Source organism: Aedes aegypti, chromosome 1, assembly GCF_002204515.2.
Source record: "Aedes aegypti strain LVP_AGWG chromosome 1, AaegL5.0 Primary Assembly, whole genome shotgun sequence".
Lineage (NCBI taxonomy): Eukaryota > Metazoa > Arthropoda > Insecta > Diptera > Culicidae > Aedes > Aedes aegypti.
This window is the reverse complement of record NC_035107.1, coordinates 172,697,639-172,724,272: the sequence shown is the minus strand read 5'-3', so window position 1 is coordinate 172,724,272 and position 26,634 is coordinate 172,697,639. Positions and strand designations below refer to the sequence as shown.

Genomic DNA, 26,634 nt, shown 5'->3' with positions numbered 1-26,634 from the left:
TAGCGGCGGAAAATGAAAGAGAATTTGTAAAAAAATCTCTGTCATTGTCTCGCCATCCGATGACAGTGAGGGAAGCATCTATGTAAAAGTCTCACGACACTCTCTCGTTACATCAGCCCTGATAGTGATATCTAACCGCAACGATTTATTACATATCTGTCGGTCCACATTCTAGCGATTGGTGATTGGAAGGGTTAAACTGGATAGTAACTATGATTCATACTTACCGGCATGTGAATTCGTTTTCACCCAAACACATCTCGAGACAGTCGCGGCGGGAGACAACCTGGGCGGTACGCTTAACGTGGCCATTGAGCTTATATCCTTGCACCCTGTCGATGCACCAGGCTCGTTCACATGGACGCAGCTTCAGGCAAGACTTCTGAGCGTAGATGGTGAAAACCGGGAATTGGGACTTGGTCAAAGCACCTGCAAAAAATAAGAAAGTATTGTTTTAATAATATTAATTTCCAAATGGTTGCAGTTTATTTAGCAGATTTAACAGTTGACTGAAGCGAGGTTAAAAGCTAAGAAAACCCAACAATATTCTGAGATGCCAGAGAAAAATTTGAGACTCTAATGAGAATATATGAATTTCCGTGGAACTTTTGGCATTATTATAGTTATTTTGTAATATTTGTCGGTATATTGAGATTTCGCTAGGATTTCCGAATTTTTTATAAACATTTTGAAATTTCGGAGTTTTGTTGGATTTTCGAAATTTCTTTAAGCATTCTAAGATTCCGATATGCATTCTGAGTTTTTCTTAAGAATTCCGGAAATAGCTACAAACATTCTGCATACCATGGATCTTGTCAATTTCAGTGAGAAGATATGGGACTGTTTTTTTTTTGGTTCTGTGAGAATCTTTGTGGTTCCTACCATAATATTTTGAATTTCGTTGGCGATGTTTGAGATTTTGGTGGATGCTTAGAAATTGTAATGCCATTTTTTAAATTTTTATGACATTTTTTGGGATTTCGTTGACTGTTTGAGATTTTTATGTGATACCGGCAGGATTTATCTGGTTTGTGCACCTTTGAAATATTAATATGAAGTTTTGGGATTTTGGTGAGGTTCCAGAGCGGACTCTCAATAAATTTCAACGATTCTCAGCGGAATAACTAGGTTATCACTGAAATCCTAAAATATCAAGGACTAGAAGATATCCACCAGAAATCAATAGGGTCTACTAGAATAAAAAATACCAATATATCTAATTTCCAATCACAAATCTCAGTTACTAAGATGATTTTCAATTCTAGGAATTGAACATGTTTAGAAATCCCATACACGTTTAAACAACGTTACACAAAATTTAGTACGAGTCATTCAAAATCGAGCTCTTCTAGATCAAAGCATCAGGTGTGTAATTTTAACACATGCTAAAATGTTTTTTTTTTCTGTTCGGAACATAAACCACTGCGACCAATACTTGATCTATTGTAGTATATCCCAGGTCCTTCGTTTAGTGCATGTCGTGTTACTTTATCACTATTGAGAAGTGATAAAGTATTCGGTTTTCTTACAGTTGTAATTCCTAACTTGATCGTAGGAATGGATTCTAATTAAAAGGTTCCGCTATTTAGACCCTTTGAAGAATGTGGTGGGTACACTCTCCACAGGCGCGCCCCTTTATCAGTCAAAATCGGATCCCTTGATAAAGCCAAGAAATTACACCGATATTGACCATGCATCAGAATCCTAGTCCTTACTGCTTCAAACTAGAGAACTAAATAAATAAAAGATTAGAAAACAAATTGTTGTATTCGACTCATTTTTTTCCTTGTCTCAAAATCATTCTCGGCCACTAGGAAAACCGAGACTTGTCACTTTCAACAAGGTTTAAAAATGTAACAAGGACTAAAAATGTTCCTTTGATTACTATAATATCCTGTTCTCTTCGTTTGAAGCAGTCAGGACTAGGGTTCACTGGTAGATCTTTACCCCATAACGCACCACGAAAAGGTGTTCTACCCGCGTTATGGGTCATGCTAAAATGTTCTCCTGGTATGATTTCTTCTGCTTTTTTTGTGTAAATTATATGACACACAAAGAAGCTCCGCAATACTAAGTATCTTTGTGCGACGTGAAGTTTTAGAAAATTAAGCAGAAATCAGCACAAAATCTATTTGTAAAAAAATAACACACACATAGTGTGTTGGCCCACAAGAACTCGATTTTGTGTAACTTTGTTTTAGAGTGTAATGTCCGAACAATGCGATTTTGAAATAATACCGTAATTTCACTAAAATCATAATACTCTTACTGGAATCTCAAGAATGTATATACACTTAAGATCCCCACCAGGATTCAAGATTTCAAGCTACAACCTATGCAACAGTGAACTTTTTATTTTGACTTTGTACACAAGTAGAAAACTTAAAATAAAAAGATCAGGAACGTTTGTCTACTATTTCTCCAGTTTAGTTCCTTTGAAAACTCGAGTAGGGCCACAACTCGGCCATTGTGACCGCCATCTTTGGATTCCGAGATGTTTCACCTTAAAATTCATTGAAGCTGGCCATCATCTGTCAAGTAAACCGTTTTTTATTCAAACCATCCAATATATCTACTCTACTAAAACTGGAACAGAGCTTTAGGGCCTTATTTCGACTGACACCAACAATTAAATGTACTCAAAAATAATTTCGTCAAAAACGTTATTCTGATTAGGTATACAAAAAAGTTGCATAAATAAGCTCGCAATTAGTAAAAATCGTCATTGGATTGAGGTAATCTTTTCTAAGAAATTCTATTAAAAACAAATGGAACCAAAATCAACAATTTTTAAAACAGCTGGGGCATTATGCCCCACCCTAGTTTAAAATGATTTTGTTGTGACAAAATCCAGCTATTTTCCAAATTCTAATGCATTCTATGTCTCGTTTGAGTGTAGGTTTTTGCAGCATAATTTGAATTTCACCGAGGGTTGTAGGGCTGCGCAAATAGCGATATTATCGGGTCAATTTGATCAATACGATATTTCTAGGCCCGATATTATCCTATATCGATAATACAATAATTAGTCCGATAAAAAGTCAGAGATTCAGAGGAACATTGATTAGTTCAATTACATAAACGAAGCTGATTCAATGAAATTTTGAATGCTTGCTGGGTATGGCATAATATTATTCCAAAATTCAAGTAATGGATTCCATTATGCAATTGTTGGTGTCGAATAGAGGGTCCTAAAGCCCTGTTTCAATTTGAGTACCGATCGCTTAAGTTTAGGCCACAAACATATGTTTATTTAATTTTGTGTTTTACGTTGGTTTAGCCCCAAAAATTTTTTTCTGGTTTTTGAGATTTTGTCACACCCCTTGGTTTAAACTCAAATTTTGGATGTATTTTGTTTTCCGTGTTTCTCCTGAAATGTCATATTTTTGAAAAGCAAAAATCCAGTGGAAATTTGTCGGCGAAGTGAACGTCAAACATGATCAAAAGTGTCAAGGTTGTAGTATTTGAACAAATTTCAAAATTTAAAGTTTAAATATGATAAAGCTGAAAAAAACGAATTTAGTACTATACCATTTAATTCCACTAGAGTTTGTATCCTTTGACAGATACGCGTATTTCGACCTCAACTGTAAGGCCGCGTTTCTGTCAAAGGATACAAACTCTAGTGGAATTAAATGGTATAGTACTAAATTCGGTTTTTTCATCTACTTATAGGTATTCTACTAAACAGCTCGAAGATTTATTATGATAAAGCTGTTATTTGAGCGAGAAAATTTGCCAAAGTAGTAACAAGGATACGCTCTGTCGTGTTATTTAATAAAATGACAATTCTGGACAAACATTTGAAAGGGCTCAAGAGGTCTTGAGCCTTTTTTCGGAAACGTTGCTGTTGAGCCCATTTTAGCCCGCCCACGTAAACTAACACCACTGTCAAGAAGATTAGTGTTAGCTCTTCCTGATAGTGGTATTGGTGAGTGTGATCGAGTTGAATTGAGCCCCACAGCGTCTTGCAAAGCCATTGTTTACCAATGTCGATGTGCCCTTTTGAAATGTTTGTCCAGAATTTTATCAAAACATTGAGACCCAATTGTCGGTTTTGCTTTGTAATATCTCTTTTGAAAATTATCGAATATCGGTTCGATATCGATGATATCAAATCCGATATACCGCCGATTTCGATATTGGATCCATATGATATTGCCTATACCAGAAAATCCTCATCGTGCACAGCCCTATTTCTGATCAACCATTGGTAGTGGCGCATTTCACCCCACGTCAGTTACTCACATAGTTGCCAACACCGTTTTTGAATTTTATATTTTTTTCTGTGGAAATTGGTTTTCCGATAAAATTGATTAAGAAATCGCATGAAATGGTCGGACTTGACTAGAATACCTTTTATCTTTGAGATATTGCGGTGGTGCGTTTTAACCCGGTGGCGCATTTTAACCTAATTCCCCTACGTTTACCCCAGAACTGTCAATTAAAGTTGGTTTTCCGTCATTGTCGTCATCACTGTGTTTAACGATTTTGGGGTCTTTGCATGGAATTTGAAACCTGTATGGGAATCGTGAATGATTATACCGAAATCAAAAAGATTCTTAACAAAATTCCAAAGGTTCTGATCAGTATCACAAAGATTCCTACAGGATTCTAAAAATTTTATAACTACAGTCCCATAGATTCCAACGGGAATCCCAAAATGCTTACAGAAAGTCCAGAATGGCTATCGGATTCTCAGAATTGCTTTAGGGTTCACAAAATAATTATCGTAATACCAGAATCACCAAAAAATAAAAAATAAACGGGCATGATTTACAGCATATGCATCTTATGATCCATAGAGCTTCACTGTACCTGATTGACCTATGCTCAAATACGAACAATTTGAAACTATTCATCTTGGCCTCTTAGCCTACGGGTTAAACTCAAACAAAAAGACTTTATGGGCAATATCCCATCACTAAAGCATATGAAAGAACTTGTTTTTTAAACAAGAAAGAAATAAAAAAAAACTAGTTCATGATTTTTACGAATTTGAATTTAATGTATTTTTTCGAGTGCTCTACTACTCTTCAACGTCCAACAACGCCTGTATGGCTGTTCTTTGGAACGGAAATATACTATAATGAAGTTATTTTTCAAGTTTCAATAAATCAATCGATGGCTTCGAATCGACACCTCCGGCAGTGCGATGTATCTTCTCTGCATATAATGGGGTATTCCGTGTACCGTGGACTACGGCGTACAGTGTTGATTACCGATCGGCATCTCGCTGGAAATAATTGAGATATCGCCAAGAAACTCCCACACAATATTTATTCCTAGAGGAAATTGTGTTGGTTATGTTTACCGTGAAGGTAGAACGTGAAAGTCATAACCAATTGGCCGGACTATCAATCGGTAGAAATAGCCATTTGCTGTTATTGCTGTTTGATTTAGTGCAACCAACAACAGAGGAAGAAATGCGGTTCCGTAGATCTAGGCGGCTGCGGTCATGTCGTGATGATGATTATTTGCAGCCCTGGAGGGGTCCACGATTTAGCCCGGCCTCTCTGGTGGTAATGTAAATACTGTCGCTGCAATACCAAGGCTTGATGGCGAGTGCCAGGAAATTAATAATTCATGCTGTACAATGTTAACAACAGGTAGATCTTACTGCCATACTGTAAATGGGTATTGAAAGTAATTCCCACCTTGTCATAAATCAGTTAGTGAACTTTGTGCAGTGGAATAATTTGAAACTAGAGCGTTTCGCGTAAAGCCTTTGTCGCGTCATTGGCAAAAAGTGCAGCGAAAACAAACATTATAAAAAAAGTTCTTGCGCGTGGGACATGCAGTGGTGAATCACGAATGGAGTACCAAATTGCGAATCTTCTCATCATTCATCGTTTGCTAAATGGTGGAGGTGGTGAATGTAGTGCTCCATTCGCGGTCAATTGAAAACTGATGGGAGTTCGCTATATATGCACAATCACGACCAGTTTGTCCAAGACGAGGGGTGGCATAGTGAGTGTGAAAGGAGCTACTCCAATTTTTATTTATATACATCTGCTTTTGTATCACGAGTTTGAAAATTTAACGACAAAGAATCTTCCGTGAGCTCCTATTGAGGCGATCGAGATACATGACAGTAAAATAGGAATAACATTTCAATTCAGCTTTGCAGCAGTTTCCTGCGCTAAGTTCGTCTATGTTTAGTGGGCTGAGTGTAACGTTGAATGTCACACGAGGGTTAATGCTCTCCACGAAGAAGTTGTATCCGTTGGGATTTCGCTCGGCAACTGCCCCGCTAGGGATTTGTGAGGGGAATGCGCTCGGAGGAGGTACAGCATTCTGAATGGCCCTGTTTGCTCTTGTGTGACTCTCACGACGACGAAGACGAAATGACGGCGAGACCAAACCGACATTCCGCCGTCTGCGCACATCTCGTCCAAAAGTGGAGAGCTAGCTAAAATTCCAACCGCGGGAGAGACACAAAGATAATGATAAAATCGTGTTTTCCCAAGATCTCCGAGCGCTACTATTTTCCTAGCTCGCCATCTTGGACGTTTGACATAGACAGTAGTCGTCGGTAGAAATTGTTCACCTTCAGAATATTTTGAGTAGGTAGTTCACTCTGCTCTAAGTTTTATGGTGGTCAGCAAATCAACTGATGAGTCTAAAATTGAAAACTAATTATTGAACTAAATTTATTTTTTGATAAAATTTATTGATGATTGACGAACCCCCAATGAATGTGAAAGGAGAATTCATGCATCCAATCATCCATGGTCACCCAGTGGGAACTAGGTTTTTACCCGCAGTCAACTGAGCAGTGTTCTCACCAATATGGTATTCCGTGGAGAGTGGTAGCTGCTTTGATGATCACTATAGCAGACACCAACAAATGGACATGAGAAGGGAGAATTTTTCCGGACATGCAGCGAGCTCCTTACATTGTCGCAAAGAGCGTTTCTGATGATTCATTAATGGTGGTGTTTTCACCAATTAATCTACTGATTGCGGTAGATGCAATTCCACTTTCCCGCACTGAAGAATGTCGTAATGATGGCATTTTCTTTGATAAAATGTTGAGAATGCGAAGATTAGAAGTGGATTTCGATGTAGCTGTTTATTTGTCTTTGTGCTGCAAATTAAAGTGCTTATAGATTTTTAAATTTCATCGTTTGTCTGAAGATGACATCATCAATGCATATTGATCAATTAATTCATTTAAACCCGTATCTGTATTATTTAGCTATTTTCTTCGTAACATTATCAATATTGGCAATTTGACAATTTTGAGCTTCAATGGAATCGCGTGGATGTCTTGTTTTATTTGATGACAAGTGTATAATTTCAAATAATGCCGCATAAACGTGTCTAAATTTTAATTAGTTTTTGAAAATGCTGGTTTGAAATCCACATTTGCCAGTTAGAAAAACAAAATGGCTGAAAAAAAGTCGAGTAAAGTTTCTAAAAACAACAATAGTTATCGAGTCAAACACAAAATTAGTTAGTCTGCAATCAATACTCAAAACTTTAGCAAGTCACGCTGTGTATTCTATCTCCATCAGTTTGAAAGAATTCAACTTATGGTAACATGTCAGCCGCTGATTTTGATTTCTTATCAGGACATTATGCAATTTTCAAAATCGTTACTATTCCTGAAGCAATTTGACATGAGATTTACTAACAAAATTGTGATTAAATCACTTTTTCACGAATGAATTCAAATAATTTTTGAAATTTTTTTAATTGCGATGTTCGTTCTTTGAATGGTAAAGATAGCGAGCTGTTCAATTTTTAACAGTTACTTGATAACGAACAGGTTTTAGTTACTACTGAAGCCTGGAGCCTACGTATATCGTAAATATACGCTATTACTAGTTGCTGTCTAAATTCATAAGCGTAGAAACATAAACTTTGTTCTTGAAACCAAAATTTTTGGAACTTTTGGTATTTCGGTTGAAATCAGAGCTTCCAGATTATTTGAAAGAAAATCTGTATCCACCTTGTTAAACAATTTGTGTCTCATACAAATAAATCTGTGTCCGTTCAAAAATTGTTGATAGAAAATCTGTGTTCCATACAAATTGAATCTGTGTTTGCATAAAAAATCTGTGTAATACAGAAAAATCTGTATATGTGCAGCCTTGTTTGCAACACAGTTTGGTAAATATACTTTCAAAACTGCCCACTTGGCTTTTCTATCTGTTACGACAAAACCCATCTCTACTTCGTCTGGTTTAGGGACAAAAAAACCCGAAATAAAAGTCGAGTGCCAGAATCAATTGGATGATAGCTGAGAAAATGCGGTGAGCGTAAAGTGGGTGGCAGCATCTAATAGGAGACCTGACTGTAGTTTTAAGCCAACTGGTTACGCATGCTGACTTTGATTCATGTTCCTGTTACTTTTCTATTTTCCAATGAAGCAATGCTCTAGTTTCACTTCAAATTATCGAAGAGCTGATAAGAATGCAAATAGAACATACACCGATATTGACATTGCTCAGTTTAACGAATTTTATTGTTGCGGCAAGGGGAATGGCAAAACCAAAGTGTGAAAATAAATTCAGGCGACGATCTTGGTTCGTTTTAATAACGTGAGTAGAAGGAAATTTCGACGTACTCGCGATCCTGGTATGAAATTGCGGTAAATCTGCATAAAGAAATTAAAGAAAGTTATTTTGAATTCAGAAATAGAAAATTTGGAAAGTACAATCTCACAAATGGACCCTAGCCCCAAGATAATTTTATAAATTATCGAAAACGTTGATTTTGGCATTGAAAACGAAAACAAAATATCATTAACTAATAGCGAAAAAGCCCAAAACAATTAAAATAATGATGATTTATAAGTATAATTATTTAGGCGATGACTGTATTACTAAACTACACGCATTTATCAATGAAAGTGATTCCAGCAACATGCAAGCTTACTAATGACCGAAATACAACTCCCTTTCTGATCATTTAGTTCAATCCGTTACAAGGGGAAGTTCATTTCACATATACGACATCGATAAATCATTAGGATGTTGAAAGGGGTACATAAATAATGGACACTCGATTCAGTGTATTCGATTTTCACGTAACTTTTTTCAACTCACTGCAGGTAGTAGTGGCACCGAAAACCCATGTGTTCCCTTCTAGTGAGCTGCGCGCGCACCCATTGCTTAGTGCGATCGCGTAAAAACTAAAAAAAAATGTTGAAGATTCCTGTGGCATACAAAAACCGAACGCGAAGTAGGTATAGACAGCAAAAGTTTACTTTTCTGTTGCTAGAAAAGGTATAGGAATTGATAGAGAAATTCAATGAGGTATGAATTTACACGTTTGGCACACCCATTAGCTGATTAATATTTGGGTAAAATCAACTTAACGCCTTAGAGGCCTAGATAGCTGTGGAGGGTGCAGCTATTTAGCAAGACCAAAGTAATGGTCGTGGGTTCGAAACCGGCCGAAGATTCATTCAGGTTAAAAAAATTCTAGATTCCCCAGGACATAGAAAACTCTTAGTTAATAACTGAGGATCAGGCTCTGTCCTAATTGGAACGTTAGGCCAGAAAAAATAAGAAGAATAAGTTCTTTCCCTTCCATCCCACAATTTTTCTAAAGTTTTAATTGATAAAAGTGCTCGAACAAAAGTTGTCAGAAATTGCTATAATTTATCGAAATAATAAACAGTAAAATTGTCCAAAATACTGTGTTTTACAGCACGATGGGCAAGTGTGCCACCCATACTGGGAAAGACTACCACCAAATGAACATAAAGGTCCAAGTGAAAGGATTTGTTTTTCTTTTTATATTACTTACAAAGCAGAGGCTAATGGGTAAATAAACATACATTTTAAGGTTTACCGTCATAAGGGGATGTTTTATAACAAGGTTTAACACATGCGGTACTTTTTACTAGTCAATTCGACTAACTGAACTTGTTATTTTTGTCTCCAATCCGTATCATAAATGTATTAACAATGGTAACGGCGGATATGTATAGTATTACACAATATAAGCACCAAATAACTGTACGAATTTGATGTGAATAAGCATAAGCATAAGCATAAGCATAGATGACCGTACAATTCGTAGTTGCTACTCCGTGATTGACCAGAACAATCGAAGTTGCACAGGGAATTAATGAATGGGGCTTGGGATTAGCTTACCATTCTTCAATGTGCACAAATCGAGAGCTCAAATTTAAAAGTCAATAACGGCGCCGGCCACGTCCTTACGGTCATCGGGGAATGGAAGGAATGTTAGTGTGACTACCGTTGTTACTAGAGACCGAGATCACCTCTGCATCTCCACGGTTGTCATGGAGAGGATATTGGGTTAGTGGGATAAGGTAAAGATCTGGGAGTCACCAATGTTTGGTGATGCGAGCCATGCTATAATCACGCCTAACCGGATTCGCGAAATAATTCGATAATCGCATTAAACGCCGAACAAGTGTTCGTCACTCGCCCACGCAAGAGCAAGCGACGCGATCAATAGATCAAATACTACTAGCGATCCGCGGCGCTTTTTCATTTCTCTGAGCGAACGACGCGCGACAAGTTTGATCCTGCCCCCATCGCCCGCCCCCGCAGGAGCAAGCGTCAAGATCGAAGGATCGAACACTACTTACGAACCGATCACTTTTTCACCGCTTCACTACCGACGCGCGACATATTTGATCCTGCCCTCATCACCTGCTCCCGCAGGAGCCAGTGTCAAGGTGGAAGGATCAAACACTACTAACGAACCGATCACTTTTTCACCGCTTCACTACCGACGCGCGACATGTTTGATCCTGCCCTCATCACCCGCCCCAGCAGGAGCAAGTGTCAAGGTCGAAGGATCAAACACTACTCTATTCAAAAGATGTTTTTATTAATGACGAAAACTGAAAATTACATGTATATATTTTAAATTATATGAAACAGGAATAATGCCGACACTTGTAGTGACGAACTATACATAGTTTGTTTGAAAATTACATATGAGTATTACTGTGCATTTTGTCTCGATATGGTACAAGTTTTAAAAAATACGTCAACATTCACAATGTCGAACAATTCAAAAGATAATTTTTAATAACGTATAAAAGAGACAAATATATGTATATTGAAATTGTATAAGAAAAAACATAATGCCGACACTTATAGTGACGAACCATACAAAGTTTGTTTTAAAATTACTTAAAAGTTACGCTTTCAAGAAAATATGTGTTATCACAAGAATGAAACGAACTCACCAGTTGGTAATCCATCCTCGACTGAACACAAAACTGATACTGACAGCAAAACTTCTTGGCGTCCCGAAAACAAACCGTCTTGCTTGTGCCTTCCAAATACCTACCCAGCAAGACGCTCCAAAACAGAAAAAAAAAAAATCTTAGGAGCCGAAAACACGCGCGAAACCGTGAGCCAAATCTATCGGACGACGCAAAACCGAACTGTCCTGCTTGGGCTTCACGAAGCACTACCCAGCAAGACGCTTGAAAACAGGAAAAAAAAAAAAAAAATCTCCGGCGACGAAAACATGCGCGAAAACGTGAGCCAAATCTATCGGACGACGCAAAACCGAACTGTCCTGCTTGGGCTTCACGAAGCACTACCCAGCAAGACGCTTGAAAACAGGAAAAAAAAAAAAAAATAAAATCTCCGGCGACGAAAACATGCGCGAAACCGTGAGCCAAATCTATCGGACGACGCAAAACTGAACTGTCCTGCTTGGGCTTCACGAAGCACTACCCAGCAAGACGCTTGAAAACAGGAAAAAAAAAAATCTCCGGCGACGAAAACATGCGCGAAACCGTGAGCCAAATTTATCGGACGACGCAAAACCGAACTGTCCTGCTTGGGCTTCACGAAGCACTACCCAGCAAGACGCTTGAAAACAGGAAAAAAAAATCTCCGGCGACGAAAACATGCGCGAAACCGTGAGCCAAATTTATCGGACGACGCAAAACTGAACTGTCCTGCTTGGGCTTTACGAAGCACTACCCAGCAAGACGCTTGAAAACAGGAAAAAAAAAATCTCCGGCGACGAAAACATGCGCGAAACCGTGAGCCAAATTTTTCGGACGACGCAAAACTGAACTGTCCTGCTTGGGCTTCACGAAGCACTACCCAGCAAGACGCTTGAAAACAGGAAAAAAAAAATCTCCGGCGACGAAAACATGCGCGAAACCGTGAGCCAAATCTATCGGACGACGCAAAACCGAACTGTCCTGCTTGGGCTTCACGAAGCACTACCCAGCAAGACGCTTGAAAACAGGAAAAAAAAAAAAATCTCCGGCGACGAAAACATGCGCGAAAACGTGAGCCAAATCTATCGGACGACGCAAAACCGAACTGTCCTGCTTGGGCTTCACGAAGCACTACCCAGCAAGACGCTTGAAAACAGGAAAAAAAAAAATCTCCGGCGACGAAAACATGCGCGAAACCGTGAGCCAAATCTATCGGACGACGCAAAACCGAACTGTCCTGCTTGGGCTTCACGAAGCACTACCCAGCAAGACGCTTGAAAACAGGAAAAAAAAAAACTCCGGCGACGAAAACATGCGCGAAACCGTGAGCCAAATTTTTCGGACGACGCAAAACTGAACTGTCCTGCTTGGGCTTCACGAAGCACTCTGTACGAATTTGATGTGAATAAGTAAAAAGTACATAACACGCAAAAAAATGTAAGTGTTAAATATACCGACGCGCGACATGTTTGATCCTGCCCTCATCACCCGCCCCAGCAGGAGCAAGTGTCAAGGTCGAAGGATCAAACACTACTCTATTCAAAAGATGTTTTTATTAATGACGAAAACTGAAAATTACATGTATATATTTTAAATTATATGAAACAGGAATAATGCCGACACTTGTAGTGACGAACTATACATAGTTTGTTTGAAAATTACATATGAGTATTACTGTGCATTTTGTCTCGATATGGTACAAGTTTTAAAAAATACGTCAACATTCACAATGTCGAACAATTCAAAAGATAATTTTTAATAACGTATAAAAGAGACAAATATATGTATATTGAAATTGTATAAGAAAAAACATAATGCCGACACTTATAGTGACGAACCATACAAAGTTTGTTTTAAAATTACTTAAAAGTTACGCTTTCAAGAAAATATGTGTTATCACAAGAATGAAACGAACTCACCAGTTGGTAATCCATCCTCGACTGAACACAAAACTGATACTGACAGCAAAACTTCTTGGCGTCCCGAAAACAAACCGTCTTGCTTGTGCCTTCCAAATACCTACCCAGCAAGACGCTCCAAAACAGAAAAAAAAAAAATCTTAGGAGCCGAAAACACGCGCGAAACCGTGAGCCAAATCTATCGGACGACGCAAAACCGAACTGTCCTGCTTGGGCTTCACGAAGCACTACCCAGCAAGACGCTTGAAAACAGGAAAAAAAAAAAAAATCTCCGGCGACGAAAACATGCGCGAAAACGTGAGCCAAATCTATCGGACGACGCAAAACCGAACTGTCCTGCTTGGGCTTCACGAAGCACTACCCAGCAAGACGCTTGAAAACAGGAAAAAAAAAAAAAAAAAAAAAATAAAATCTCCGGCGACGAAAACATGCGCGAAACCGTGAGCCAAATCTATCGGACGACGCAAAACTGAACTGTCCTGCTTGGGCTTCACGAAGCACTACCCAGCAAGACGCTTGAAAACAGGAAAAAAAAAAAAATCTCCGGCGACGAAAACATGCGCGAAACCGTGAGCCAAATTTATCGGACGACGCAAAACCGAACTGTCCTGCTTGGGCTTCACGAAGCACTACCCAGCAAGACGCTTGAAAACAGGAAAAAAAAATCTCCGGCGACGAAAACATGCGCGAAACCGTGAGCCAAATTTATCGGACGACGCAAAACTGAACTGTCCTGCTTGGGCTTTACGAAGCACTACCCAGCAAGACGCTTGAAAACAGGAAAAAAAAAATCTCCGGCGACGAAAACATGCGCGAAACCGTGAGCCAAATTTTTCGGACGACGCAAAACTGAACTGTCCTGCTTGGGCTTCACGAAGCACTACCCAGCAAGACGCTTGAAAACAGGAAAAAAAAAAATCTCCGGCGACGAAAACATGCGCGAAACCGTGAGCCAAATCTATCGGACGACGCAAAACCGAACTGTCCTGCTTGGGCTTCACGAAGCACTACCCAGCAAGACGCTTGAAAACAGGAAAAAAAAAAATCTCCGGCGACGAAAACATGCGCGAAAACGTGAGCCAAATCTATCGGACGACGCAAAACCGAACTGTCCTGCTTGGGCTTCACGAAGCACTACCCAGCAAGACGCTTGAAAACAGGAAAAAAAAAAATCTCCGGCGACGAAAACATGCGCGAAACCGTGAGCCAAATCTATCGGACGACGCAAAACCGAACTGTCCTGCTTGGGCTTCACGAAGCACTACCCAGCAAGACGCTTGAAAACAGGAAAAAAAAAAAACTCCGGCGACGAAAACATGCGCGAAACCGTGAGCCAAATTTTTCGGACGACGCAAAACTGAACTGTCCTGCTTGGGCTTCACGAAGCACTCTGTACGAATTTGATGTGAATAAGTAAAAAGTACATAACACGCAAAAAAATGTAAGTGTTAAATATATACCTATATATAAAATCCCAGAGTTGTCTGTCTGTTAGTAACGCTTTGAAATATTTCACCGAAAAGTTTCACTGAGCGCTACAACAGCAATTTTAGAATTTGTAGTGACAACAGTTATTTGAAAGAATATTCTAGAGTTTTATGGACCATGTTTCTTCCTCATTCGTAGAATGTTCTAGAATTTTTCATCGTTGTCGTATTCATTTTTGGGAACTTCTCCTTAAATAAAGTTAAACAAAATTGGCATCACGTCCTCACTGGGACAGAGCCTGCTCTCAGCTCAGAATTCTTACTAGCATTTCCACAGTTATTAACTGAGAGCTTTCTTTGTCTAAGTTGCCATTTTAGCATTCGTATATCGTGTGGCAGGTACGGTGGTACTTTATGCCAAGGGAAGTCAAGGAAATTTCCATTACGAAAAGATCCTGGACTGATCGAGAATAGAATCCAGAAACCTTCAGCATGACTTTGTAGCTTTGTAGCGGACTCTAACCACTCGGCTAAGGAAGGCCCTTTTTACCAATATATCTATGTGTAATTTTCACTCATGCTGCAAAATCAGTTTTGTGTTTATTTAAAAAAAAAATCATGTTACATTGAGAATCTTTATATTGCAAAGCAAAAGATATCAACATTAGAGCAGTTTTTCAAAATGTGTTGATATTACACACATAATGTGTTGGTTGAAGCACTCCATTTTGTTTGAATCGTTCTCAATTTTGAGTGACTTCAATTAAACGTGTTGTCCGGTGATCAAATCGAAAATAAACCAACTTCAAGCAAATTATAGTTCGGTCAAACTTGGATTGGGTTCGAATTAAATATGTGATTCAAAAGGGGTTTCAGCAGTTCCAACATCTAAACACGAGTTTGACATGTGGAATAGTAATATACACATGGATCAGATTATTGTCCGTCAAATCGATTTTTTTTATTTTATCTACAGGGAAACTAGAAATACGCAGTTCGGCTTGTGCTTTTGTTGCGTTCACATGTCTTCGATTAAAGCTCGTTTGGCGTGCATTGATTGTAGCGAAATTACGCAGTTTAAATGAGATATTTCCCTTGATAAATGATATTCATCTCGTGGTCTAGGACAGTTTTAAAGTTTTATGTAGAACTATTAGTTTTATACTCATTTAGGGAAATAAAAGTGATACTGAAGTGAAACGAAGCCAAAAAGTTATCCGAAAAAAAAGCTTGGCGAAGAAATGAAAAAAAATCACTGTGTGTGAGTGTGAGTGTGGCAGCCGTGGTGTTGGCAACGAACGGGGTTTTCTACAACTTCACCTAGACAAAATATCGATGATAGCTAAATATCCTATTCCAATAATATTTAATATTCGATTGGATGGTTTCATGATATTTGTGATTAATATTTCACTACATGTCGAAAAGTTTAAAGAATAAGTGGTTTTAGTGGACACAATGTAATATTCAATATTGAATTCCACCACCATCATAAATTAAATTATGGAGCTTTTGTATTGCAAAAAGTTCAAACGGTGAAAATCAAACGGTTAAAAAAAACTCTTTGGTTAGCTTGTAAAATCCCTGCTATTTGCCACGAGATGGCTTCATGACATTATTTGGCACGCCTAAAAAATTCTAACAGTTCTTAAAATTAGGTTGTTATAAAAAAACAACAAACTGTTTCATTGACGTTTTTATTTACCTTCTTTAGTAATAAGGCTGTCGTTTTCTTCATAAAACCAATCAAATGATTATTTTGCTTTACAAAATCTAAAGAATTATTATTTCAGTAGAACTACTGTAGAGTTATTTCATCTTAGCGCACATGGTCGCAGTGTTTAAATGTTGTCAAATTAACTGATTTATATGTATGCGTATTTGTATTCAAAATGTCATATTAATATATTGTTTTATCCATATTATATAACGTATTAAATCACGTTTAGGTACAAATAATTTATTTTAAAAAACGCAGCCATAATAATCATTTTATTTAATTATTGTTTTTTGGGCATGTAAGTTAGTAAGTAACTTTATGTCATTTTATTGGTTAAACTTTCAGGAGCAGCATGGAGTATAAATATCAGAGATACTAACTTAATCAATGCTCTTCATCTTTCAGTTTACCGTTCGTCTCTACCAAATGAATATCGTCTTATTTTGGAGTGTACTAAAAGAGCTCAAAATCAAATTAAATAATTGTGAACATCTTTATCAACCATATACATATAACCATGATTCCCATTTTAGTATTTTTCATTATATTTATCTCGTTTGCAATATATTGGGAATTGGGAGTATACAGTATAAACAAAAATGGGCTGCCAAAATCGAGTTCACACTTTATTAATTTTATAGTTCGATGGCACATCATAATTACAGTCGACTCTCCACAACTCGATATACTCTAGAACTCGATGGATTTTTCGGTCCCTTCAAATTTCCATACATCATGCTCTCTGTAACTCGATATTTCTATAACTCGATATCTCCAATAGTTGATGTCACGCGAGAGGTAAATTTCTCTCCATAGCTCGATATCTTTTTTAAAAACATTCTTGTGTGGAAAACTTGGTCTAATACTTGTTTGGAGGTGAATAAATACTTACAAGTTGTAATAACAGTTCAAAAATAAGAATAAAATATTGGCGGTAAAAATATCGTGATTTTCCGAGCATTTTGAAAAAAGTTCTTAAATAATAGTTTATAAAATACTATCAACAAAATAATATTGCTTCCTTACAGAAGTGATCATATATGTATTGGAAATACATAAATTTGTTCCTTTGATATTGTGATTTTGTGATATTGTGAAAATGACAGTCATTGGCTAAGTTGCTAATTTTAACCATTAATTCAAAAATTGATTACAGGTTTCCTGAAACATTTCCTATGATCTTCGAAAAGGACCTGACAACGATGTTTTTAATTCATTTTTTTTCAGGATATATCAACAATATATTATTGCAGGAAGCCGTCGTAAACATTTAGTATAAATATTGTCATTGTATTTTTTTTTCAGGCTAGTTGGAACAATCTGTTATTATGTATTTAATATCAATCATCTTTCATGTAACAATTCTAGGTCAAATCATCGAGTTTTGCATGATTTATTATATATTTTAAATATTTTTGATTACTATATTTAATTTTATTACATAATAATCATTTAATTGAATCATATATCATGGGTGATATTGGTAGGGTGCATCAGGGCATCATTGAAGTTACAGCTGGACAATGGTGTGGAGTGTCAGCCGGAGTCAAGGGTTGAAGTAACCGTAACATCCTTGTAGATGGGTTCTTCTATCCCAACAGTTGTAATGGATTTGACGCGCCCTTCTTATAACAAACCATCCCGTGGATAACTTGACAGATATTGCAAATTTCATTATACTTTCTGTTAGATCATATTATTGGAAGGAGATTCTCTATTTCCCGCGGGTTTCGCGTAAGTGCCTTTACTTACGGGTCCGCCACACCCCCTTTTGGCCCTTCAAACAATAGTATGTTGAATTCTGTTTGATAATGAAGGTTGTCTTTACTGTAAAGTGGAACCGCATGCAGAGCAAGACTCAAGCTAGGATGGTGGTTACCTACATACATACATACATACATACATATGTACAGGGAAACTAGAAATATACTAAAAACAAAATTTCATTATTACTATGATGGTCCCCCACAACAGCTCTTTAAAGCATTCCTGTTCTATGAGTCGATGTTTCCAAGCATCATTACAACTGTGATTTTGAAAGCTATATCAACAACAATAAATTATGGAACACTGCAACAACTATTCAGTTGAATATTCGAGAATGTTATTCTCTCTAATTCATAGAATGTTCTGGTATTTTCGAAATGTTTCACGGCTGAAGAAACACTACAACAGCATTATGGCTGTAATTATTCCAGATTAGAGCATTACAACAGCATTAAGGCCATTAGAATCATGCGTGTCGATGTCGGGTCATGTTGATAAAATTTATCATTATTATCTTCTTTTAACGTTACACCTCTACTGGGACGGAGTATGCTTCACAGCTTATTATTTTCTGAGCAGTTTCACAGTTATGAACAGAGAAATGTATTAGTCCATGTAGTTATTTTGCTGTTAAACATAAAACATTATTAACCTTTGATAGATTATGCACAGCTTTCCACTTTCAAATTTTGTTAGAGCGTGGCTAGCCACGCTGGGTAAGCCAGTTTAAAAATCACTTAGTGAGCAAAAATGCCAGCCCCTTCTACACGTCAGAAATCACTACGGGTGCCTCATTTTGGTTTAGCAGGAAAAAGGACCAATTTTTGACCTGCAAGAAATCTGTACCAATTTTCGTATTTCCATACAGGTAGACCACAGGTAGGTCAAAATCGTATGAATGGGTCGAAAATTAGTGCTAGCTGGAAAATTGGTGCTCTTCCCCCATTATGCTTTTGTTGATGTCGTTTACAGTTGCATAATTCAACTCTAACAATTTTAGTATATCAAATATGTAGCACATTTGCCCCGAAATATCGATCGAGTTATAGAGCACACAACTAGTGCAAATCTGAGAGAGATTCTCGAAGAGGAAAAATATCAACGTCATATGCAGCCCAGTTTCCCCTCTCACGAAACGTCAAATGCAGCCCACCGTTTTTATGGCTGAAAAAGTGAAAAGTATTGTGTTCAAAGTAAACTGTTATTAAAAACCTCAGTCGGCGGAGCAGTTTTTTCCAAAGTTGCTGATAAATCTAAGCAGAAGATTAATTATTTCTAATGTCTGCTACGTTTGCTGGCATGAAATTTCACTCAAACGGCTATCTATGATTCGATGTGATGCAAACTCAATCATTTTTTGCTGAGAAGTTAAATGTGAGGATTTGAACAGCATGCGCATAATTGATATAAACACAAAGTGGAATAAGAAAAAAACTCAGCAATCACAGAAAAAGAAGACCGTCTTCGCGAGTCTCGTCTCAGGTGCAAATGCGAAATGGGCCATCGAGGTAGCCATGAAACCCAACTTTTACTATGGTTCTCTAACTCGATTTCGACATACCCAATATCGAGTAATGGTAGTTGACTGTAGTTCAGAAAGATCAAGTCAAGCCAAAGCTGAATTGATATTTATGTTCTATATTGCCTCCTCGATCGGGACCAGCTGCTGCCGTACCGCACAGGTCAAGTCCGGCAGTCCCGCAATGCCGGCGTTGAGATATATCGATGCTTAGAGCGTTTGTTTTTGCTGAACGATGGTTTTTGTGTGTTGTAGATACAATTTTATTATGACTGTTTGTTTACCGCCTTTTCATATGTTGCTCGCGTGATCTGCCCAGCATGTCTACGATGTAGGTGTAGTTTTGCGGGTCGTCTCCGGAAGCCTAAAATCTTCATATCATAGTTGTTGCCGCATAACATTTTCTGTTCGGTCCTTTTTAATGGGTGTAGCTGCCGTCGGCGCAGAGCCAGTAGTTGAGAGATCTCGATCTAGGTAACTTGTTCAACAACCATTCGGAAGGATGTTCTACCATGCTGGGCAAGTTCAAAGGAGAATACAGTGGGGTGCTACCAAACTTATGCCTTCTTTATTTTCCATTACTCGTATGGTATCGAGTCAAGAATGGACGATCAAAATATAATGGTAAATTTATGAGGCTGATAGGAGGTTATTTTTCCGTCCTAGTATTGCACAGCGTGGATACCGGGAAAAGCAATGGCCCCGGAACGAATCATATCAACAGGCATGTCGATTAATAAATAAAACGTATCGGGTACAATAATAGCTAGACACTTGTTTAGCTAACGTGTGGTTTATAGCGGCGTTGGTGGCAAGTCAAGCCAACGAACGGCAATCCATCGTGTAGCACGTGAATGAATTATAAGCCCATGTTCAGGAATCTGGATGGTAGTTGCAAGGTGGCTTCGTTGGTGTAAAACTGTGCCATATCTCAAGCGCATCACGACCTCCAACTTTCCCATATTTATTAGTCGACCAGAGAGAATGCGGCTCACGAGGTCATACCAGCAGTAGTTATGAACAGCAGACATTAGGATATGGTGCTTGGGAGTCGGCTGACAGCTTTTCATGTTTTATTTTCGGTAATCGATAATCGCTTGTGTTTCTTGATACGATTAGGATAATGGCGGGATGGAGAGGAAGTAGTATTTTAGAGGTTTTAGTTAGCAATTTCGAATCGTAATAGGTTGTTTTTCATCATAATGTTTTGCCATGAAACGACCTACTTTACAGCACTGAATTGTGCAGTGTCATAAGATTGTTTTTGCAATTTCTCATCGTAATAGGCTGTTTTTCATCACGCCAATCTGTCATGAAACGGCCTACCTTCCTGCACTGAAGTATGCAGTGCGGGAATAGTCATTACGCAACTGAAACCAGTGCTGTAATGATTCATTACGCATCGCTTCCTCATTACACAACTGTTTTGAGTTGCGTAATAAATCATAACACAACAATTTTTCAGAAATTGAAAAGTAATGGTGAATGCATTCCGATATAATTTCTGATATCCTCGCTTTTTGTGTTGTGCAATGAATCATTACGGTTTCATCGACGGCTGCTCGACCATGGACTAGATATTTTCCGTGCGACAATTCATTCAGAAATGCCGTGAGTAGTGTACCGTGATCAGTGTTGTTTAGACTCATTTCCCCGAAAATAACATTTTCCGAACTACGAAGCCACGAACTACTACAACCATGCTCTATCCTCCTAAGATAGAAAAGCAGATGGTTAAGCTTGAGTACTGCACACAAAATCGATCAATTTTGATCCCAGAGAGCCACAATTCAAGTTTCGGTGAAATGAAATGAGTGAGTGAGTGAGTGCGAATCATTTCACCGAAACTTGGATTGCGGCCCACCGAGATCGAAACTGTCGGATCCCATGTGCAACACTCAAGCCCAACCACCTCCCCCTCCATCTCAGGAATACAACGCACAATTATAACAGTTCATGGCTTCACAATTCGAATTTCGAGGAAATGAGTCTGGTCAACACTGACCGTGATGAATTAAAATTCGGACGGTACCAATATCCGGACGCTCTGGTAATATTCAATAATTTTAGCTAGATTTGCATGCTAATATGTTTGAATTTTATTCAAATTCTTTACTTTTAACATTGAAGATCGTTGTACTATCATTTTAAATCTAGTTACCACTGGCAAATAATTGATAAACATAATAACAGATGAGTAGTTCCTGTTTACCGTAATCCGGGGTATCATTGATCAGCGGGGTAACATTGATCGGAATGACTCATCTCGTAAAAAGTTCGCATTATCATTTATTGATGGAACATTTCTAAACCATGAATGTTGCTTCCCTTTCTTGTATTCATGAGCTAATGAAAGTGATGATTTTTGCGAAAATTCCGTTTACCTTATACGTAAATTTGGCAACTTTTTGAAATAATGATTTTAATGGTTGAGGATGACACTACCAAACATTCATGTCTCACATAAGTTCTGTAAACGATATGATCAAGGAAAATGCGGTTCTTCCTAAAAACGGCATCGCCGAAACGGATTCAGTTGTCAAAACTTTCACAAGTATGTTGAATTAGGCACCATTACCGAATTACTATTAATAATGTAAATTTCCCTTAGGAAATTGCCTACCTTTAGGCGTATTCCGTGGTTCGAGATGTTTTTAATTTTAAAATAACTCAAAAAGTAAATGACTTGTAAGCGTTTGGCCTTCATATTCGGCTTCAGGGGCCATGATTTAAGTAAGTAACGACATTTTCAATATTACCGAACGTTGTTTACATAAGTGATCAATGTTACCCCATACCAGCTTAATCAAAAAATCGCCTAAAACATTTTTTTAAACATTCTTAAATCGTTCAAAAAACAAAATAAAGTATATAGTTACGAGCTATAGGGGGCAGTACTTGTTTTAAAAATATAAAATTTGCAACATTTGCATTTTCAAACCAAATATTTAAGATATATTCAAAAAACTGATCAATGTTACCCCGGATTACGGTAACGTCATTTCATCGCGGTTCATGTAAATTCAAGTTTTAAAATCTATGGACGCACAAGTCAAAGCACGAACAAAGTTTTGTTAAAGAAAAAGTATGTGAAACATTTCTTATGCAGTGTTTTGAACATAATTGTTAACATGAAGCATTTTTGAATGTTGGAGTACACCTTTGTTGAAGATTGTGATGCAAATATAGATTTTACAATGTGTTGAGAGACTGTCCGAGATTACGAGTCAGTGGTCTTTAATCCGGACATCATTTGGAATACCTGATTTTAACTAGTAGAAATGGTTTATTTTGGAAAATTAGTGAAGCATTGTAAAGAAAAAATGTATGAAAAGTGGTGTGAGTTATTAGCATATGATTATATGTAAAAAAAATCTGTAAACCTTTAGTGATGGACACTCAAGCCGCATGTACTTTAGTTCGAGCTGCATGCGCTCCAGTTCAAGTAACTAAAACATTAATATTACTTACGTGCAAAATTGTAAAGGAAGTATTTAGATCGATTCGGTCGAAGCGTAATATTTTATAGAGTTTGACATGATTTTCATAAGCTAAATTCAAATAAATCATGTTTTAACACAGATGTCCGGATTTCGATCCAACAGTGTCCGGATTTAAAAAACATCTTTTGCATCCGGTGTTCGGATTTAAACACAAAGACAGCACTCATATTTTAGTATTTTTTTTTTTTAAATCGTGGTTATGACCGGATATTTCATCATTTTTATGACTATCTGGCTTGTAACAATGTTTTAAACAACGATATTTCAAGAATACTGCAACAAAACATATTGAAATAAGAGTTTCAACATGTGTATCGTCTTAACCCGTATAGGCCTGAGTGAAAGAAAAATTACTAAAACTCTCACCACTCAGCGAATACTTAACGGATTTCAATTATTTTTTTGTCAGTATACTCGTACACATATCTAGTTTCTAAAAAGGATCAAAGAATTTCGGGAATGATCATGTGGCCGAAGTTATTACGGTGGATCACTGGGTCAGGTCGGGTGGCAAGGGTTTCGTGCTTCTGTGCCCCTGGAGGTAGACAAATTTCAAGTCACAGATAATTTCCAGAATCGGCTATAATGTAGCCACTATATCAAAGAGTTTTAAGAAAAACGCATCAGCGTAAACCTTCTGATAATCGATTAAATTGAATAATTATGTCAACTGTATTTGATTGATCCTACAAATGACCATTTACGGGTCACCGGGATGCCTCAAATTCATGATAAAGTGACACATTTGTATCTTAACGTCTGTGTCAAGCTTATGGGAGCGCATTTTAGTAAACTATTATGTTCGATCTATACTTTTATAGTTTTGAAATGGTTAAATACCTATCAAATCTAGAGCTGGTTCTTCAGTACATTAAGCCCGATTGGCCGCATATGGTACACTCTAAACGGTGCAAAACTATTAATTTATAATGTTGAATATCAGATCTTAATGATTTATGCAAAATAAAATGAATGCCATTGGAAATAATTAAATATTACTTGGCATGTTCCAAAAAATCGCATTTTTCTACCCGACTTGACCCAGTGACCCACCACAATAACTCCGGCTACAGGAGTATTTCCGAGTTCCTTCTGCCATTTCTTGAAACTAGATATGTGGGCCAGTATATTGACAAAAAATTATTTGAATCCGTTAAGTATTCGCTGAGTGGTAAATGTTTTAGTATTTTTGCATTCACTCAGGCCTATACGGGTTAAGCGTCTGGGTATTGATTCATCACGGTAAAGCATTACATGATCACTTTCATGAATAATTTTGGCATGGGGCTTTCTTTCGATTAAATTGTCTGAAATTTTGCAATAAGATGCACTTCAATTCGATGCATAATGTGGCCAAATATGAGCTCAATAAGCTTAAACTTAATTAATTTAAAACTTAATTAAACTTAAACAAACATGCATTCATCGTTGAGCGAAGTAGACATTTTTTTTCTGATTTTTTTAAATACTGAAAATTGAATAATCTGGAACAAGCATTTTCGTATTTTTGTCCCGGTCATACGACAGGTGATAATGAAAATATTGGGTTTTGACAGATTTCCGATGGGTTTTATGATTGTGTAATTTTTAACGGCATAAGCGTGAGCGTATTCACAATTATTCTTATAATTCTAATTTATAGTCAATCTATTAAATCTCAAGATACTGGTTTGCCATTTAGAAGAATAGCACTAAATAGTAGAAACGATATGCATTTAACCCGAAATAATCTATTCATTAGCTAGTATTTTTTTAAAGCTTGATAACTTTGCCACAGAACATCCTTGTATCTAATATGCAAATACAGAAGCTTATGATATCTCCTGGATCTCAGTCGATGTCCTTCTTGTTCATCATGATTTTCAGATACAGAATATTATAATATTGGTTTCAAACTACCGCCATTGTACAAATTTGAGATCTTGATTTTTTGAAAATAGTTCCCCCTCCTTGTTCTTGTTCTTCTTTTCCAAGGGTTATGTCTTTACTGAAACAGAGCTTGCTTCTAAGCTTAATTAGTTATAAAAAGAGGCTTTTAACTATTTTGTATGTTACTTTTTTGATAGTTTTTGTGTGTTTCTGACATGTCTGAAACCTAGAATGTATCAAAAATGATCTTTTTCGCAAACTGTTAAGCTGGCTGGCGTACGAGAGGTCCGCCAATTTGAGAAAACCGAAACAACCACCTTTTAGTTTTAGTATATACCAATCAGTGACATAAAAATGGAATTCTAACAATGTGTGCCGATGGCGGCCTGGTTTCAGCTAGAATTGCTCAATTGCGATAACAAAGTTTAAGAGCCGTTTTATTCACCCTTTCTTAAGCTGTAAAGCACGTTTAGCCTTAAACTAGGTTCAAGGCTTGAGCGGTGTTCAATAAACCGCTTATAACAATCCAATCTCCAATATCTTTCTAATAATCCTTATAATAACAATATGAATCAGTGAAATTTTCTATGGAGATTTAAAGGGGGTAAAAAGACGATGTATGTTACGTAGAAATTACTGTGGTGATTTTTTTAAGATTATTCTCAACACCTCAATACTTTAGTGTTAGTTTAAACATATCATCTCAAAGTCAAAACTCATTTTTCATTTTTCAGACGGATGGGTAGAACATATCTATTAATTTATTTGCTATTATTCGCTTTGATTTGTGATTGTAGTCCCGTAAACTTCTACAAGAGTTCCAACCAAAATTAACTTTGAAAACATGTGTTTCTTAAGCAAACTTCATTAATCATTGAGCGAAAGGTTTCAATCATTGTTAAGAGAATGTGCATGGATGATAGTTGTACCGGTATTGGAGGTAATATTTTAGTTTCTTCATATAAATCTTCATATGAACCATCAGGGGCCCAGATAGCCGTAGCGGTAAACGCGCAGCTATTCAGCATGACCATGCTGAGGGTCGTGGGTTCGAATCCCGCTGGTCAAGGATCTTTTCGTAAAGTAAATTTTCTCGATTCCCAGGGCATAGAGTATCTTCGTACCTGCCACACGATATACACATGCAAAAATGGTCAATCGGCAAAGAAAGCTCTCAGTTAATAACTGTGGAAGTGCTCATAAGAACACTAATCTGAGAAGCAGGCTTTGTCCCAGTTGGGACGTAATGCCAGAAAGAAGAAGAAGAAGATGAACCATCAAAGTCTCAAGGTCACCTTGAAATGGCTGAAATTTTGACCTAATTCAATTTCTATCATAAGGGTTGAAATTTACTGAACAACTACTTCAAACATCTGGACAGGTCTTGACTATTCCAAAAATTAAGTTAAATAGGGCCTTCCTTAGCCGAGTGGTTAGAGTCCGCGGCTACGAAGCACAACCATGCTGAAGGTGTCTGGATTCGATTCCCGGTTGATCCAGGATCTTTTCGTAATGGAAATTTCCTTGACTTCCCTGGGTATAGAGTATAATCGTACCTGCCACATGCGAAAATGGCAACGTTGGCAAAAAAAGCTCTCTGTTAACAAATGTGAAAGTGCTCATAAGAACACTAAGCAGAGAAGCAGGCTCAGTCCCAGTGAGGACGTTATTGCCAAGAAGAAGAAGAAGTTAAATATATTTTTGTAGTTAATCAGAATCAATATTGAG

General features: G+C 37.5%; 2 protein-coding genes across 5 annotated transcripts in view; one reads left to right on the top strand and one right to left on the bottom strand.

Moving 5' to 3' along the window:
- Positions 1 to 26,634, bottom strand: part of LOC5569388 — a 356,577-nt gene that overhangs the window by 23,302 nt on the left and 306,641 nt on the right. For all 3 annotated transcript variants that reach the window (XM_021853571.1, XM_021853574.1, XM_001658408.2), the window contains one exon: positions 228 to 429. In XM_021853571.1, the coding sequence (XP_021709263.1) occupies positions 228 to 429 (202 nt within the window). The remainder of the gene's footprint in view (positions 1 to 227; positions 430 to 26,634) is intronic.
- Positions 1 to 26,634, top strand: part of LOC5569385 (autophagy-related protein 16-1) — a 372,239-nt gene that overhangs the window by 115,453 nt on the left and 230,152 nt on the right. The window lies entirely within an intron of this gene.